Raw genomic sequence first — 16,424 nt, forward strand, 5'->3', positions numbered from 1 at the left:
CAGCCTCCCAGGTAGCTGGGACCACAGGCGCCCGCCACAACGGCCCAGCTATTTTTTGGCTGCAGCCATCATTGTTGTTTGGTGGCCTGGGCTGAATTTAAACCTGCCACCTTAGGTGTATGTGACTGGCGCCTTAGCCACTTGAGCCACAGCGCCAAGCCCTACAAGTTACTTTTCAAGGTGTTCAGTGATTTTCTGTATATTCATAAACATCACCACATTTTCCAAAACATTTTCATCACCTCAACATATAACACTTAAACTCTGACACGCAGGAGAGCATATGCATATTTATAATTTTTCCTGAATCTAACCTTATATTTCATCCTCCTTGATCTGACACGCTAGAATCCATTCCCATACATAATCATTAGCTTCTTCCCAATATACATTGGCAGGATTTTCCAAGTCCCTTTGTATATAATTTATTCTATCTTCCCTTCCCTGGTTAATCTTGCATTCTCCTCCTGGGCTCTGCTTAAGAATTTATTTTTATATGGTCCTGGAGTTAAGAGGTGCAATAGTGGTAGGTTTTGAGGAGAAAAGGATTCCATTCCACATGGGAGGCAAAGGCCCAGTGAAGTCTTGTAAGGTCTTTATGTCAGTGAAGGCTAATTTCCTCATACAGGGAGGAGGGGCTGCTTCTGCAGGCAAGGGAGGCTTGGAGTTTGGGAATTCAGCTTTGTCTTCTGTGTCTGTCCACATGCCCCCATCACAAGCCCATGGTCCTATTCCTTCCCAGTGTCCTAATCTTAGCAAGAGAGCTTGCTGAAGCTGAGCATGTGACCTTTACAACTATTCTGTAACCTGCACAATTGATTTCGAATCTGAAGATGAACTTTGTCCTATGGCTATCCAAGTTAAGAGGTTCTTTGAATCTCAGTATATTCGTGTCTTGAAATGGGAATTTAAGATGTCATACTTATGTTTTTGCAGGGGAGGGGCGAACTCTTTAGGGTGGGCAGAAATATCCATCTCACTCTACAATCTTTTTTTTTTTTTTGAGACAAAGTCTCACTATGTTGCCCGCGGTAGAGTGCTAGGGCATCACAGCTCACAGCAACCTCAAACTCCTGGGCTTAAGCGATTCTCTTGCCTTAGCCTCCCAAGTAGCTGGGACTACAAGCACCCACCACAACACCCGGCTATCACTCTAATATCTTTATAATTATCCCTGTTGCTATAACAATCAAGTGCAACAGCAGCAAAAGCCCCAAAGCCTTGGCCTGCATCTGCCCCTCACCCCACTACCAGTGCTCACTGGAGTCACCCTGGGGCTATGTATGCCATAGGTTCCTGGCATCCCTTTTGTCCCCTATGCATGTACAAATATGCAAGTAACCCAGTCAGAATTCCAGCTTGAGGACACTGTTTCCTGGGGTTGCTATTGGAAGGGAGAGAGAGAGGTCAGGGTCCTGGCAGGAAACAGAGCCATCTCTGAATGGCTGAAAACCCTTGCTGCTGAGCAGCTGGGTGCAGGATTAGGGAAGTGACTATGTTAGTTTGCCAGGGCAGCCATAACAAAGTATCACAAGTCAGGTGGCTTACACAACAGAAATTTATTATCTCATAATTCTGTTGACTAGAAGTCTGAGGTCAAGGTGTAGGTTGGGAAGGATCTGTTCCAGGCCTCTCCCTTAGCTTCTGACAGTTCCTTGGCTGGTAACTGTGTAACTCGTCTTCACATGGTGTTCTTTCTCCCTTTCTTCCGTGTGTGTCTGTCCAACCTTCCTCTTTTTAAACACATTCTGGAGGCACTGGGGGTTAGGATCTCAACATTAGAAGTTTGGAAGACAGAATTCAACCTTTGGCACCATCAAGGGCGATGAACACTTAGAGCTGAATGAAAAGTTAGCACCTGTGCTAAATATTCTCGTCTGGCTCCTCCAGATCCCTTCTCTAACCTTCCACACCTTACTCGGTACTGGGAGGCTAACCTCTGCAGGCTGCACCCTGAGCTCCCTGGCCTTCTGTTGGCTTCTACTTGACTTCATCAATGAGAGGCCCAGGCAGGAGCCTCTGGATTAGGAAGAGAGAGGTCAGCCTACAGTACCACAAAGTATCCTTCCCAACTACTTTCATACCCCTTTCCCTGAGTCTGTCCTATTTAATATTTGGCAAATAAGAGCTTAAAAATGTTTAAAATGGGGTGGCGCCTGTGGCTCAAAAGGGTAGGGCGCTGGCCCCATAAGCCGGAGGTGGCAGGTTAAAACCCAGCCCCAGCCAAAAAAAAAAAAAAGTTTAAAATATGTGGGATGCTGAGGTGGGTGGATTGCTGAGCTCAGGAGTTTGAGACCATGTCAACCACTAGCTGAGCATTATGGCAGGCACCTGTAGTCCTAGTTACTCGGGAGGCTGAGGCAAAAGGATCACTTGAGCCCAAGACCCAAGAGTCTGAGGTTGCCATGGGACTGTACTGAGGGCAACCAAGTGAGACTCCGGCTCAAAAAAAAAAAAAATGTTTAAAATATGGGTGAGGGCTTGGCGCCTGTGGCTCAAGTGGCTAGGCACCAGCCACATACACCTAAGGTGGCAGGTTCGAATCCGGCCCAGGCCCGCCAAACAGTGACGGCTGCAACCAAAAAATAGCCAGGCACTGTGGTGGGCACCTGTGGTCCCAGCTACTTGGGAGGCTGAGGCAGGAGACTCGCATGAGCCCAAGAGTTAGAGGTTGCTGTGAGTTGTGATGCCACAGCACTCTACCCAGGGGGACAGCTTGAGGTTCTGTCTCAAAAAAAAAAAAAAAAATATGGGTGAGCATGTATGTGGACAGTTTCAGAAGTTTTTGTACAGTTACTAGTAAAAGCTGATGTCCAACCTTTTGGCTTCTCTGGGCCACACTGACAGAAGAGTTGTCTTGGGTCACACCTTAAACACACAAACACTAATGAAAGCTAGTGAACAAAAAAAGGTCCATGCATCATTTTGTGATATCTGCCACCACAGAGAAGCAAGGAAATCCTCATATGCTAATCCTAATTATGCAGTGGTCATTCAGAGTTTTTTTAAATCATTGAGCAGGTCCCAAGTTTGTGATTACTAATATAGAAAATGCACATATCTAAGTAATAAAACCCTTTTTTGATATTTTTTGTTATAGAAGGAAAGTGGGCAGCATGAAACTAGTGGGATATTTGACGCTATATTTGAGAAACTAATGCATCAATATCTGGTTCGATGGAAGTAGTTGCAATTCTCAGTGAGGTTCTCAAGGTGCTCATTAGATATTTTTGTTCTAATTTTACACTTTTTTTTTTTTTTGAGACAGAGCCTCAAGCTGTCCCCCTGGGTAGAGTTGCTACAGCTCACAGCAACCTCCAACTCCTGGGCTCAAGTGAGTCTCCTGCCTTCACCTCCCAAGTAGCTGGGACTACAGGCGCCTGCCACAACGCCCAGCTATTTTTTGGTTGCAGCCAACATTGTTGTTTGGCGGGCCCGGGCTGGATTCGAACCTGCCAGCTCAGGTGTGTGTGGCTGGTGCCTTAGCAGTTTGAGCCACAGGCACAGAGCCTAATTTTACTCTTAATGTGCTACATTTTTAAAAATAGTTGCTCACAAATGTCGGTGCTGCCAAAAAGCAATGACATGAATAAGGCGTGATTGTGAAGTGAGGGATATTTTTCTCTGGGAAGATAGGACCAGTAAAAAGACGTGATCAAATTTTTCTTTAAGTTGAATGTGAGATTGCAGCTGTCTGCATTCCATTTGAAAATTGGCAGGTAACATATTTCTGTCAACTGAAAATGAAGTTGTAAATGCACCAAACACATATTTTTCTCCTAGAAATCTTGAAATCTACTTTTAAATTCTTCAAAAATCTACTTTCAAATAAAAAAGCAAGCCTACACATTTTTTGCTGTTTACAGGACTGTGTTTAGCTAAGATGCTGAAATGTACAAAACTGTTTGCCTTGATTTGAGCTTGCCATAATTTCAGTTTCATATGGAAGGCGTTATGGTTTGAAGCATTGTATTGATGTTAGTTTTCACCTTGAAGACACATTTAACTCATTTAAATGAGTGGTTAAATCCACTAAAATTGCTAAATTTGCAAACCAATTTTCATCATCCAGTTCTGGCACAATTTTTTTTTTTTTTTTTTGAGACAGAGTCTCACTATGTCACCCTTGGTAGAGTGCCGTGGTGTCATACCTCACAGCAACCTCAAACTCTTGGGTTTAAGCGATTCTCTTGCCTCAACCTCCCAAGTAGCTGGGACTACAGGTACCTGCCACAATGCCCAGCTTTTTTTTGTTGCAGTTGTCATTGTTGTTTTGTAGGCCTGGGCTGTGCTCAAACCCACCAGCCTTGGTGTATGTGGCCAGCGCCCTACCCACTGAGGTACAGACATCACCACATATTTGGTTTTTGATACCATAAACGACTTGATAACATGTCACAAATTATAAAATCTTTTCAACATGGGGGGAGGGGGCAGCACCTGTGGCTCAAAGGAGTAGGGCGCCAGACCATATGCTGGAGGTGGTGGGTTCAAACTCAGCCCCGGCCAAAAACTTCAATAAAAAAAAAAATCTTTTCAGCATTTGGCCTGTACTTAACCGTCATCCAAAAAGTAAATGATGTCACCATAGCCAGCATCAATACTTTGAAGGAGGAATTCCTAGAACTGGTGATGATTCAGTTCCTTGGCTCTTATGAAACTCACAGACCATTTGCTTCACATTATCTATTTCTAAAGCTTCTGTGCATAAATTTCCCTCATGTTCTATGACATACTTCATCAAACATGAGTTTTGGGTGGCAATTGCATCACCATCTTCTATTAATTTCATAAGTCCCCCTTTTTTACTTACTGTTGCCAGGGCACCATCAGTAAACTATACTAGGTATGTTGGCAATGGATAAAGAAAAGCACTTTAGGGCAGTGCCTGTAGCTCAGAGGAGTAGGGCTCCAGCCCCATATGCTGGAGGTGGTGGGTTCAAACCCAGCCCCAGCCAAAAACTGAAAAAAAAAAAAAAAACAAGAAAGAAAAGCACTTTAACATTTTTTCTGTTTTTGTATAAATCTCTCTCTCTTTTTTTTTTTTTTGGACAGTCTCACTATGTCAGCCTTGGTAGAGGGCCGTGGCATCACAGCTAGGAGCAACCTCAAACACTTGGGCTTAAGTGATTCTCTTGCCTTAGCCTCCCAAGTAGCTGGGACTACAGGCGCCCACCACAACACCCGGTTATTTTTTGGTTGCAGTTGTCATTGTTGTTTTAGCAGGCCCAGGCTGGGCTTGAACCCTCTAGCTTCAGTGTATGTGGCTGGCACCCTACTCCCTGAGCTACAGGTGCTGAGCCAATTAAGCGATTCTCTTGCCTCAGCCTCCCAAGTAGGGGGGACTATAGGCATCTGCCACAACACCCAGCTATTTTTTGTTGCAGTTGTTATTGTTTAGCAGGCCTGGGCCAGGTTCAAACCCACCAGCCTTGGTTTATATGGCCGGTACCCTAACCATTGAGCTACGGGTACTAAGACACTTTGTATAAATCTCTTGATTTAGTAGTGCCTTTTATTGGCACTAAGGAAGCCATTTCTTCAGTGACATTATACAGGGTGGCCATAAAGTCCATGTGCAAACCTCTAATAAAAATGGCAAGTTGAACTGTATCTGTAGCATCAGTGCTGTCATCTATCACCAAAGCATACGCTGTGAAATTAGCAACTTCATTTTCCAAACTTCTTTCAGTAGATTTCCCAATTTCTTCAATTCACCTGGCTATAGTCTGGTGAGACAAAGTGATTTTTAGAAATATTCGCCTTATTTTTTCAGGGCAAATTTTATCTGCCATCCTTTCTGTACAGTGCTTAATAAACTCACCACCAGTAAATGGTTTTGTTTTGATATTAAATATGCTACCACATAGCTAGCTTTTACAAGAGGATTTGTCTAGGTTGTAACTTTAAGAAATTTTTTTGTTGGTAAGATAGACTTTTTTTTGATCTGATATTTTATTCTTAATGACACAATCCTTTACATACATTGCATTTGGCAGCATGTTTTTGCACATTATGCCTGTTCAAATTACAGTGTTTGAAAACTTGCACAAATTCCCTACAAATTAACTAGAGTGCCTTATTATTTGCCTTGACAAAAATGTAGTCATCTGTCCACTTTTCACTGAATCTTTCATTTTCATCTTCATCAGTAATTCTTCTTTTTTGATGTCCTCTTTAGTTTTGAGACATTGTAGAAGCTATGCTTAGATTTAAAAAAATATAATAGATAAGGGACTATATTTACTTTTATTTTATTTTATAGACAGAGCCTCAAGCTGTTGCCCTGGGTAGAGTGCCGTGGCATCACAGCTCACAGCAACCTCCAACTCCTGGGCTCAAGATATTTTCCTGCCTCTGCCTCCCAAGTAGCTGGGACCACAGGCATCCACCACAATGCCTGGCTACTTTATTTGGTTGCAGCCATCATTGTTGTTTGGTGGGCCTGGGCTGGATTCAAACCCGCCACCTTGGGTGTATGTGGCTGGTGCCTTAGCCACTTGAGCCACAGGTGCTGAGCATATTTACTTTTATAAGGAAAACTAATTGATAAGAAAACAAAAGCAAAGTTTGGGCCCTTCCATGTCTTGGCTGCTGATGTGGGGCGAAGTGGAGGATGATTGTAAAGCACGGTGGTTGATGTGTGATGGGTCATGTAGCTGTGGAAGCATCTTAATCAACTAAGAATGCTCACCTGATTTCTGAATAACATTAAATGCTGAACGTTGCAATGGTAGGTTGAAATGTTATTGATAATCACTGCCTTGCCAAGTCACCATGAGCTCTTGTAATGTCTGTGCTGTCAATTCGACTGTCTGTGCTTGGAAGATAACACTGTACACCACACGCTGCTGTAAAACTGAAGCCACATATGAATACAAAAAGTGTGCGTGTACATATGTTTGTTTTACATGACATTGTGACAACATATTGTCGTCTACAAAGTTCATGCTTGAGAACCATGCAATTGAGTTCCAGCAAAGAATCTCATAATGTTTTAAGTAAGTTTATGATTTTGTGTTGGGCCACATTCATGGCCCTCAGGCTATGGGTTGGACACCTGCATATACAACCCCTGTTCCAAGTGCTTAAATACAGAGGGTGCCAAAAACATGTATACACATTTTAGGAAAGGGAACAAATGTGTTATTATTGTAACGCTCAAGTCATAAACAATTACAAGAGATACAAGATAAACTATGTAAGATAAAAAAAATTATTGGTATATAATTTTAATATAGTTGTTTCCTTTCTTAAGAAAGGAAATGTGTATACATTTTTTTGGTACCCTCAGTGTAATATACCCTGGACCAGGCATCCTCAAACTACGGCCAGCGGGGCCACATGTGGCCTGCCTAGGACATTTATCCAGCCTGCCAGGTGTTTTTGCCACCACTGCCGGTCCTGCTTAGTAGCCAACTTGTCCCCTGGCCTGCAGTCTGGCCTTCCAATGGTCTGAGGGACAGTGAACTGGCCCCCTCTTTAAAAAGTTTGAGGACCCCTGCCCTGGACAGTTCCTATAAGGGAACTATTCATCCCAATTAAATTAAATTAAATTAATTAATTAATTAATTTTTTTGGAGACAGAGCCTCAAGCTATCCCCCTGTATAGAGTGCTGTGGCATTTCAGCTCACAGCAACCTCCAACTCCTGGGCTTAAGCAAGTCTCCTGCCTCAGCCTCCCAAGTAGCTGGGACCACAGGTGCCTGCCACAATGCCCAGCTACTTTTTGGTTGCAGCCATCATTGTTGTTTGGTGGGCCTGGGCTGAATTCGAACCTGCCACCTTAGGTGTATGTGGCTGGTGCCTTAGCCACTTGAGCCACAGGCACTGAGCCTATCCCAGTTTTATAGTTGAGTCAACTGAGGCTCTATGACATGCTTTTGTTGCTCAAGGTTTAAGGTTACATGGCTAACTAGTAGCAGTGATGATATTCAGTCTAGGGCTGTTGGCCTCCAGAGGCTGTCCTAAACCAGTGTTACATATGCTGACCCATTTATCAGACATGCTGTCTCCTACTTGACCTGTGTTAAACCCATATTCACTTTCAAGTTCTGGTGGAACCACAGCTGTTCTGTGGGCTTTCTCTGTCTTCCTCCCCCACTATCTGACATGCAGTCTGCATCCTCACTGCCCGCCCCCGACGTGCTCCCTTTATGAGGCCCACCACACTTGTCTGTGTCTGTTTTCCCAACTGTGGGTTCTTCAGGGCATGCCCATCTCCCAGCCATCCACCTCTGCAGTTCCAGGACCTGGCAGTTTGTCTGAGAGGAGGAGGTGCCAGCAAATGTTTCTGGAAGGAATATGTTCTTGTTCTTATGACGTCAGACCACTATTCTCTGGGGCACCCCAACCCTCCCCCTCCCCCGTTATGGCTGACTACCTCCCTCAGTTTCATGCAGAGGATATCTGTCAGCGTGCTGCCAGTCCTAGACCACCAACCCCCCCCCGGGGGGTGTTCCTATCCGTTTCTTCCCATAGGGTTCTTGTATGCTAGGTCTGATCAGGGTTTTTGAACTGATCTCTTTAGATCCTTGGCGAAAAGTTGCTTGGCTTCCCTGAAGACGCTTCACTCACTTCCTAGGCGTCGCTGGGTGTGTGTGAGTGGGGGAGGGGGGTTGTTACTTTGCTTCACTCTTTAGTTCTGTCCTAGTTAACAGTCACATTCTACCAGAAAGCCCCTTGTCAAACCCCGAGGCATGTTCTGATGGAGTTTTCCTTTATCTCCTTTGCTAGGGTTTAGGATACGACTAACTGCCCCGCGGGGATGGCTCGGAGGTCCCCGATCCTGCTCAAGGTCAGCTATGTCACCTCCACATTCTCCGGGTAGCTTTCCTTCACTGTCGCCCCCTCTGTATTTCCAGCTTTTTCAGTTTCTCTCAGAACAAACGTGACTGGTTTTATTTCTGGGTAGGGAACCCACCCGGATGGCCGTAACGTAGGCACCTTCCACGCCCCTCCAGCGACGTCTAGAGTGTTGAGTGGGGTCTGAGACTTGCCTCAGGTTCTCGCAACATCGCTGCCTCTCCGCGGCTTCCCTGGATCCCTTTTGTGAGAGCTTCCAAACCCTGCGCTAAGCATTCAACGATGCGGACATAATTGTTTTTAATGTTTATGATATCTTTCGGTTATTTGTAAAGAAGAGTTTGTTTTTGTTATTTTAAATCCAAACGCACTCGGCTTTGCGGGCATGCATTCTGTTCCCCCCAAGATAAACGCCCTCGGTGGGGCTACCTAGAGCTGGAGAACAAGAGGTCTTTTCCCCGCGGCGTCCTTACCCAGCCTCTCGGGACGAGGTGCGGAGCGCCGGGGCCCTCCCCTGTGCCCTCCCCGGAGGTGCGGGGAAGGAGCAGAGCCGCGGCGCGCCCCGCGAGCGCGGCGTGGAGGGAGGGAGGGGAGCTGGCAGCGGGATCGGACTTCCTCCCTCCGCTCCGGAACTGTGCGCCCGGGCGGCCGGGACGCGGAAACCCGGGAGGCGTCGCGGGAGCCGGCGGGGCGGGGCCGGGTCGGCGGGGGCGGGCCGGGGCGGGGCCACGCGCGGGCTGCGCTGAGTGAGCGGGGCGAGCAGTGCCCGCTGCGCTCCCGCGGCTCTCTGAGCGCTGGGCACTGATCGAGCTGCGGTCCCTGCGCGCAGCCGCCGCCGCCGCCGCCGCCGCCACTGCCGCCTCCTCTTGAGCGGGATCGGCCCGGCGCGGCCGGTGGCCGGGGCGATGTGAGCCGGGGCCCGCGGGCGCGGCCGGACCGCCGCGATGTGGCTGAAGCCCGAGGAGGTGCTGCTGAAGAACGCCCTGAAGCTCTGGGTGACCCAGAAGAGCAGCTGCTACTTCATCCTGCAGCGGCGCCGCGGGCACGGCGAGGGGGGCGGCCGCCTCACCGGTAAGGGGCGCGCCGGGGCGAGTGGGCGGGCGGAGCGGCCGGGCCCCGGGCCTCTCTCCCCGCCGGGCCCACGGTCCCCAGCCCCGTGCTGCGTCGCAGGTGGTGGTGATTTTTTGGGAAATGAGGGGTCAGGACTGTCCTGCCTAGAGCTTGTTTTCCTTTCTTCTGTATTTCTCTGGAGAGTTCCCGTCGAGGTGGCAGAGGGACTCGCCGGCTGGTGCATTTCCCCAGGCGAGGCAGATGCCTTCGCCGCCTGGCCAGGTGAGCACCTGGAGGCCAGAAATTTGGCTTTGGGAATCGAAAGAGAAATGCCGGCTGGAGAGTCACTGGAGGGAGCGGGCTGCCCCAAGAGGAACGCGAGGCCAGGTGACAGCGGGATGCGCCTGGGCCAGCCTGGACTCGACCATCTGGATGCGCCTGAGGCTGCAGGTGGTGTAGCGGCTGGGAATATGCGGCCGGTCCACGGCGGGGCGCAGCTCGCGAGACCCCAGCAGCGATCAGGGACCGTTGGGTGTGTGGGCCCCGGACGGCTCCCGCGCCCGGAGGAGAATCCCGGTCTCCTGATCTTAGTAGCAAAATTGAGCAAGTCAGTTTTTCCCCTTCTTTCAGTGTCTTTCAAGGAATGACAGGGCCAAAAACCAGGCTTGTGAAGTTGATGAAAAACAAAGCATTCCCCCCTCCTAAAAGTTGTGATCCAAAGCTGTTTGAAATTGAGGCCACCTTTCATTAGCTGAGACACCTGTTTAAACAGGTCGGTGAAGGGATAGTTTATCAGCCATTTTCAGCTCTATCTAGGGAGCTTGTATCAAATTTCCCTATTTTGGAATCTGAATGAACAGGACCTTACATATTCCTCTCTCAGCCTTAGTTCTCCTGAGAAGACAGAGGTCAGAGAGGTCAAAGGACTGAGATTGAGTCCCTCCGTTGGTTGTTGGTGACTTTTTTTGCTCTCCAGAAAAAGAAGAGTGTGGGGAAGGCCCTTGCTGAGGAGGTATCTGGTGGGAAATGTATCAGTATCCCCCAAAGTGGCAGAACAGGTGCAGAGGGAATTGCCTTTGTTGGACTTTAACCTCCATAAAGCTAGTTGTTGGGTTGTTAGAGGGGGGAGGACTTCCCTGAGATCAAGGAGTGGGTGGGAGTCAGCCAGATTCTGCATAGAAGGGGTGGCGCGCAGTTGAGCATTCTGGGTGGAGTGGGGTAGGTAAGGTGTTGAGTGAGCAGAGGGCAGCGTGGACACCTGGTACGGGAGTTGTTTTGAGTGTTAGTGTAGGAGCAGGAGGCTGGTGGGCCCTTGTGCTCCTGAGCAGCACAGTGGTGACTGGGCTCTCTGGACCTGGTAGTTGGTGGCACCTTATGAAGGGCATTCAAGGTGAGGGGCCTGGAGAGGGGTTTGTCCCTTCCTTTTTTCAGGGCAGTGTATCTTAAAGTCCTTGGCCTAGAAATGGTCTCCTCTAGTGGGGAGTGAGGACAGGGTATAAAGATTTATGAAGTGAGACAAAGGACAGTTTGTCCAGCAGACACTTTCATTCATTCACTTGGGATATTCCCCTGCAACTGCTTTGGGAAAGACTCCTAAGCCAGGTGAAGAGGGCCTGCTGCCTTCAGGGTATTCACCATCTAGCAGGGGAGATGGGTCCAGACCCAGAGGAAGGAGCTGCTCATGGTTGAGCTTCAGTCTTCTGGAGAATTTGTGAATAACTCGAAATGATGTGGTCCCCTCCCAGATGCAATCCAAAATCCAGCAGATCTCATGTTGTCATTGTACCTGTAGCTTTGGTGGTGTGCTTAGGTATTTACTTTGATTTGGGCTTACTGGGAAATGTGCAGGATTTTCTTATTCTTAAGGGCAACAAGATCAAAGTATAAAAGGGAAAAAAGGCCACACAAAGAGAGAGGACATTTGCTTTATTTCTTAGAGACCCCGTTGACTGTGAAAGGCTAACATCTCCTCTGAAGCTGGATGCCTCACCTTCAGGCAGTTAGCCAGGAAACAGTGGCATGGCTGGGCTGATTGAGCAACCCTAACTTACCATTCCACTGTCAGGCTGGTCTTCATGGAGCCACTTAGGAATGCTGGAAAGTCAAGACCAGCGGGACACAGAAGGCAGCTCTGTGCTGGTGGCAGTTTTCTAAAAATGTAAAATTCTAATTTGGGAGGTTTTTAGCAATTTATTTAAGAGTTTCAGATTTAGATTGGGTTTATTTATGAAAATAGTGGGGGCTAACGTGCTGGCTGGTTCTAGACTTTTGTTTGGAAGGAAGCAAGCGGAAATGGCCTATGAGGGACTGGAAATAAATTGTAAGCAGAAATTAAAATGTATCTCTATCATTATGTTGCTGAATTTGCTATTAGATAAGAATGTAAACATATGAGGTCTAGTGGCTAAAGTAATCTGAACTGCCCAACTTCAGAAATACAGTAGAACCTTCATAGTTGAACGCCTCTGTAAGTTGACCTAACTTTCATAGACCGGACATGCACCACATGTATGCATCAGGACAGCAGGCCTAGTTTCTTATGTTAACCACCTGCATATGTCAATCAGTTTGTTACAATCCTTTGTGTGGTCAGTTCACAGAGATTCTACTGTATAAAGTTTTATTTCCTTGAGGATTATAATTTGTCCTCCTACTTTACGCACATATACATTCCCTATACACATCTGCAGATTTATTTTTCTCTGTAGTTCTTTCTCACTTTTTAATAATTACGATATCCTTGTGTATTTTCTACATTGTTTTCCTCTACTACATTTTGTGTTCTGTGAAGGTGCCTAGCATATAATATATGTATAGGAAACATTTCTAGGATGAATAAACAGAGGAATACATGTGTGAATGATGGATCCCACTTTTTTCTTAAAAGTTGGATGGGAAGGGCGCCGCCTGTGGCTGAAAGGAGTAGGGTGCTGGCCCTATAGAGCAGAGGTGGCGCGTTCATACCCGGCCCTGGCCAAAAACTGCAAAAAAAAAAAAATTGGATGGGAAAACTTTTTGGATTGAGGCTGACCTGTTCCTGGTTACCTGGAACCTCTCAGCTTCCCGTTTACCTGGCAGTCTTGACCACTGTGAAAAGTTGGAGGGGGAAGGGTGGGAAATAGAGTCCTTTCCTCCTGTCCTTTTTTATAGCTCCTTTTGAGGGGTGAAGATCATGGCTCTGACATTGCAGGTGGCCAGTGAAGATGGGCACAGATGTGAGCCGGGCAGTATTGGGGTATAGACACTTTTTTCTCATGTTAGAACATGGGGTGGCCAGAGTTCAGTATTCAGAGTGTTTCCAAAGCTCTGCTGATGGAAGAGATTCTGCTACCTTGGAGGGGAAGTAAAATTATACAGTGTTCACTTTGATACAGTCTCTAGCCCATGGGAATATTTCTTATAAAAGTTGAATCTGCTCTGGGGGAACAAAGAGTGGAGAAGTTACCATGTGGGAGGCGGTGCACAGATAGAACCCAGTTCTCTGAAGCACTTAAAATGAGTGGGTTCATAAGGAACTTAACTGAGCAGCAGAAAAACTAATAACACGATTGAAAAATGGGCCAAAAAGACTTTAATAGACACTTCCCGAAGGAAGATATGCAAATGCCAACAGTTATATGGAAAATGCTCAAGGTCACTAATGATGAAGTAAATGCAGATCGGAATTACTATGAGATACCACCTCACTCCAGTGAGTGGCTGTTAGCAAACAGACAAAGGAAGACAAGTGTTGGTGAGGATATGGGGAAAGGGAGCCCTTAAACACTGTTGGTGGGATCGTAAATATTACAGAAGACAGTACAGAGCTTCCTCAAAAGAGCTAATCCAGCAGCCCCACTACCGTGTATATATCCAAAGGAAATGAAATCGGTAAGTTGAAGAGCTACCTGCACTGTTGTGTGTATTATAGCATTCTTTAAATAACCAAAATATAGAATGTTATATCATCTCATAAAAGAGTGTCTAACAATAAAAAAATGGGGGAGGAAAATGTGGTGTGTGTACACAATGGAGTACTATTCAGTCATAAAAAGAATGAAATCCTGTCATTTGTGGCAACATGGGTAAGCCTAGAGCCATCACGTTAAGTGAAAGAAGGGATCAAACACCGAACGATCTCACTCTATGTGAAAGATAAAGGAAAATACTTAATATCATTGAGGTAGAGAGTAGAACGGTGGTTACCAGAGATTAGGGAGGGAAAAGAGGAGAAGATGGTGGGAAAAGGTTCCTTAGTAGGTACAAAATTACAGTTAGATAGGGGAATAAGTTCTGGTGGTTATGTTTTTTGTTTTTTGTTTTTAAGAGACAGAGTCTTACTTTGTGGTCCTTGGTAGAGTGCTGTGACGTCACAGCTCACAGCAAACTCCAGCTCTTGGGCGTAGGGGATTCTCGTGCCTCAGCCTCCCCAGTAGCTGGGACTACAGGCACCCGCCACAACACCCAGCTATTTTTTTGGTGCAGTTTGGCTGGGGCGGTGTTTGAGCCCACCACCCTTGGTATATGGGGCTGGTGCCCTACTCACTGAGCCACAGGCACCGCCCAAATTCTGGTGTTTCATTTATTTATTTATTTATTTTGAGACAGAGCCTTAAGCTATCATCCTGGGTAGAGTGCTATGGCAGCACGGCTCACAGCAACCTCCAACTCCTGGATTCAAGCGATTCTCCTGCCTCTGCCTCCCAAGTAGCTGGGACTACAGGTGCCCGCCACAATGCCTGGCTATATTTTGGTTGTGACCAACGTTTTTGTTTGGTGGGCCCAGGCTGGATTTGAATCTGGCAGCTCAGGTGTATGTGGCTGGCGCCTTAGCTGCTTGAGCCACAGGCGCCGAGCCCTCTGGTGTTTTATTATACAGTAGGTGACTATGGTTGTCAGTAAAGTATATTACAGAATAACTATAAGGGGGGCTTTGAATGCTCTCACCACAAAGGAATGATAAATGCAGGAGTGAGGGATATGCTCATGACCTTGATTAGGTCATTATACATCTCTATCAAAACATCCAGTTGTACCCCCTAAATATGTATAATTACATATTTGTCAATTAAATCTTTAAGGGATGATAATACGTATAATTATGTATGTGTCGATTAAAAAAAGTGAGTTGAGCCGGGTGTGGTGGCTCATGCCTATTATCCAGGCATTCTGGGCGGCTAAGGCAGCTGAATGTTAGAAGTCAAGACCAACCTGAGCAAGATCGAGTGCCCATCTCTATTAAAAACAGAAAAATAGGTTTGGCGCCTGTAGCACAAGCAGCTAAGGCACCAGCCTCATACATCTGAGCTGGAAGGTTCAAATCAAGCCCGGGCCGCCAAACAACAATGATGGCTGCAACCAAAAATAGCTGGGCATTGTGGCGGGTGCCTGTAGTCCAAGTTACTTGGGAGGCAGAGGCAGGAGAATTACTTGAGCCCAGGAATTGGAGGTTGCTGTGAGCTGTGATGCCACAGCACTCTACCAGGGTGACAGCTTGATACTCTGTCAAAAACAAACAAACAAAAAAATCTGGAGAAACAAGCCAGGCATTGTGGCAGGCGCCTATAGTCCCAGCTACTTGGGAGGCTGAGGCAAGAGGATTGCTTGAGCCCAGGAGTTTGAGGTTGCTGTGAGCCATGAAGGCATTACATTCTACCCAGGACACAGAGTAAGAAAAAAGTGAGTGGGAAAAAAGTAAAAAAAACACATAGCACCACCCAGATGTGCCTTCTGAAGGATTTTGTTTTATTCTTCAGTGTTTTATATGCATTCCTGTATAATATTGTAATTTTTTTCCAAAGAGGCTGACAGCAAAAGGTAATAATTTGAATAAACTGTTGATGTTTTCTATTTTGTGGAATGTTTGTCATAAGTCCCTGTTCCTGTTATTGGATTTGCAGTACTGATGGGCTGATTGCCTAAACAGGGGCGAGGGAAAAAGTGTAGTATAGTGGATAAGAGTATAAAATACAAACTTTGGAGTCAAAAGTCTGTTGGTTAGCACTCTGGGCTGAGAGGCCTTGGACTACTTTATCTAGTTTCTCTGAGCCTTGTTACAACTTAGCCTTAAGACAGGGGCAATCATGAACCTTACTCTAGAGGGCTAGAAGCTGTGTTTCACAGCTGCTGTACCATTTTTCATTCCCACCAGCAAGGTACAAGGGTTCTGATTTAAATAAGCATTAGAGTTAAAATAAACAGTATATATCAAGAGCTTGATTGTGCTTGGCACCGAGTAGGTTTGAAAAAAGAAAAGCAAAGTGTCATTTGAAGAAACTGAATAACAGGGGGCTTCTGAAGATAAAGGAGTAAAGACAGGTTTGCCCTGAGGTGAGGGCTCTAAGAAACTTTCATTTCTCTATTAGAAAGTGCAATACTGGCTCAGTGCCTGTGGCTCAAGTGGCTAAGGCGCCAGCCACATACACCTAAGGTGGTGGGTTCGAATGTAGCCTGGGCCCACCAAACAACAGTGATGGCTGCAACCAAAAAATACCCAGACGTTGTGGCTGGCGCCTGTGGTCCCAGCTACTTGGGAGGCAGGAGACTCACTTGAGCCCAGGAGTTGGAGGTTGCTGTGAGCTTTGATGCCA

At 46.5% G+C, this 16,424-nt stretch overlaps 1 protein-coding gene across 1 annotated transcript in view; it reads left to right on the forward strand.

The window, feature by feature from the left end:
- The first annotated feature begins 9,667 nt into the window (after positions 1–9,667).
- The window catches only part of LOC111726766 (TBC1 domain family member 8-like), a 75,127-nt gene continuing 68,370 nt past the window's right edge, over positions 9,668–16,424 (forward strand). Inside the window, exon 1 of the mRNA XM_023515786.1 lies at positions 9,668–9,876. Within this exon, the coding sequence (XP_023371554.1) occupies positions 9,750–9,876 (127 nt within the window). The 5' untranslated portion in view covers positions 9,668–9,749. The remainder of the gene's footprint in view (positions 9,877–16,424) is intronic.

This window comes from Otolemur garnettii, unplaced genomic scaffold, assembly GCF_000181295.1.
Source record: "Otolemur garnettii isolate 467f Iridium unplaced genomic scaffold, OtoGar3 scaffold00079, whole genome shotgun sequence".
In the NCBI taxonomy this organism is placed as follows: domain Eukaryota; kingdom Metazoa; phylum Chordata; class Mammalia; order Primates; family Galagidae; genus Otolemur; species Otolemur garnettii.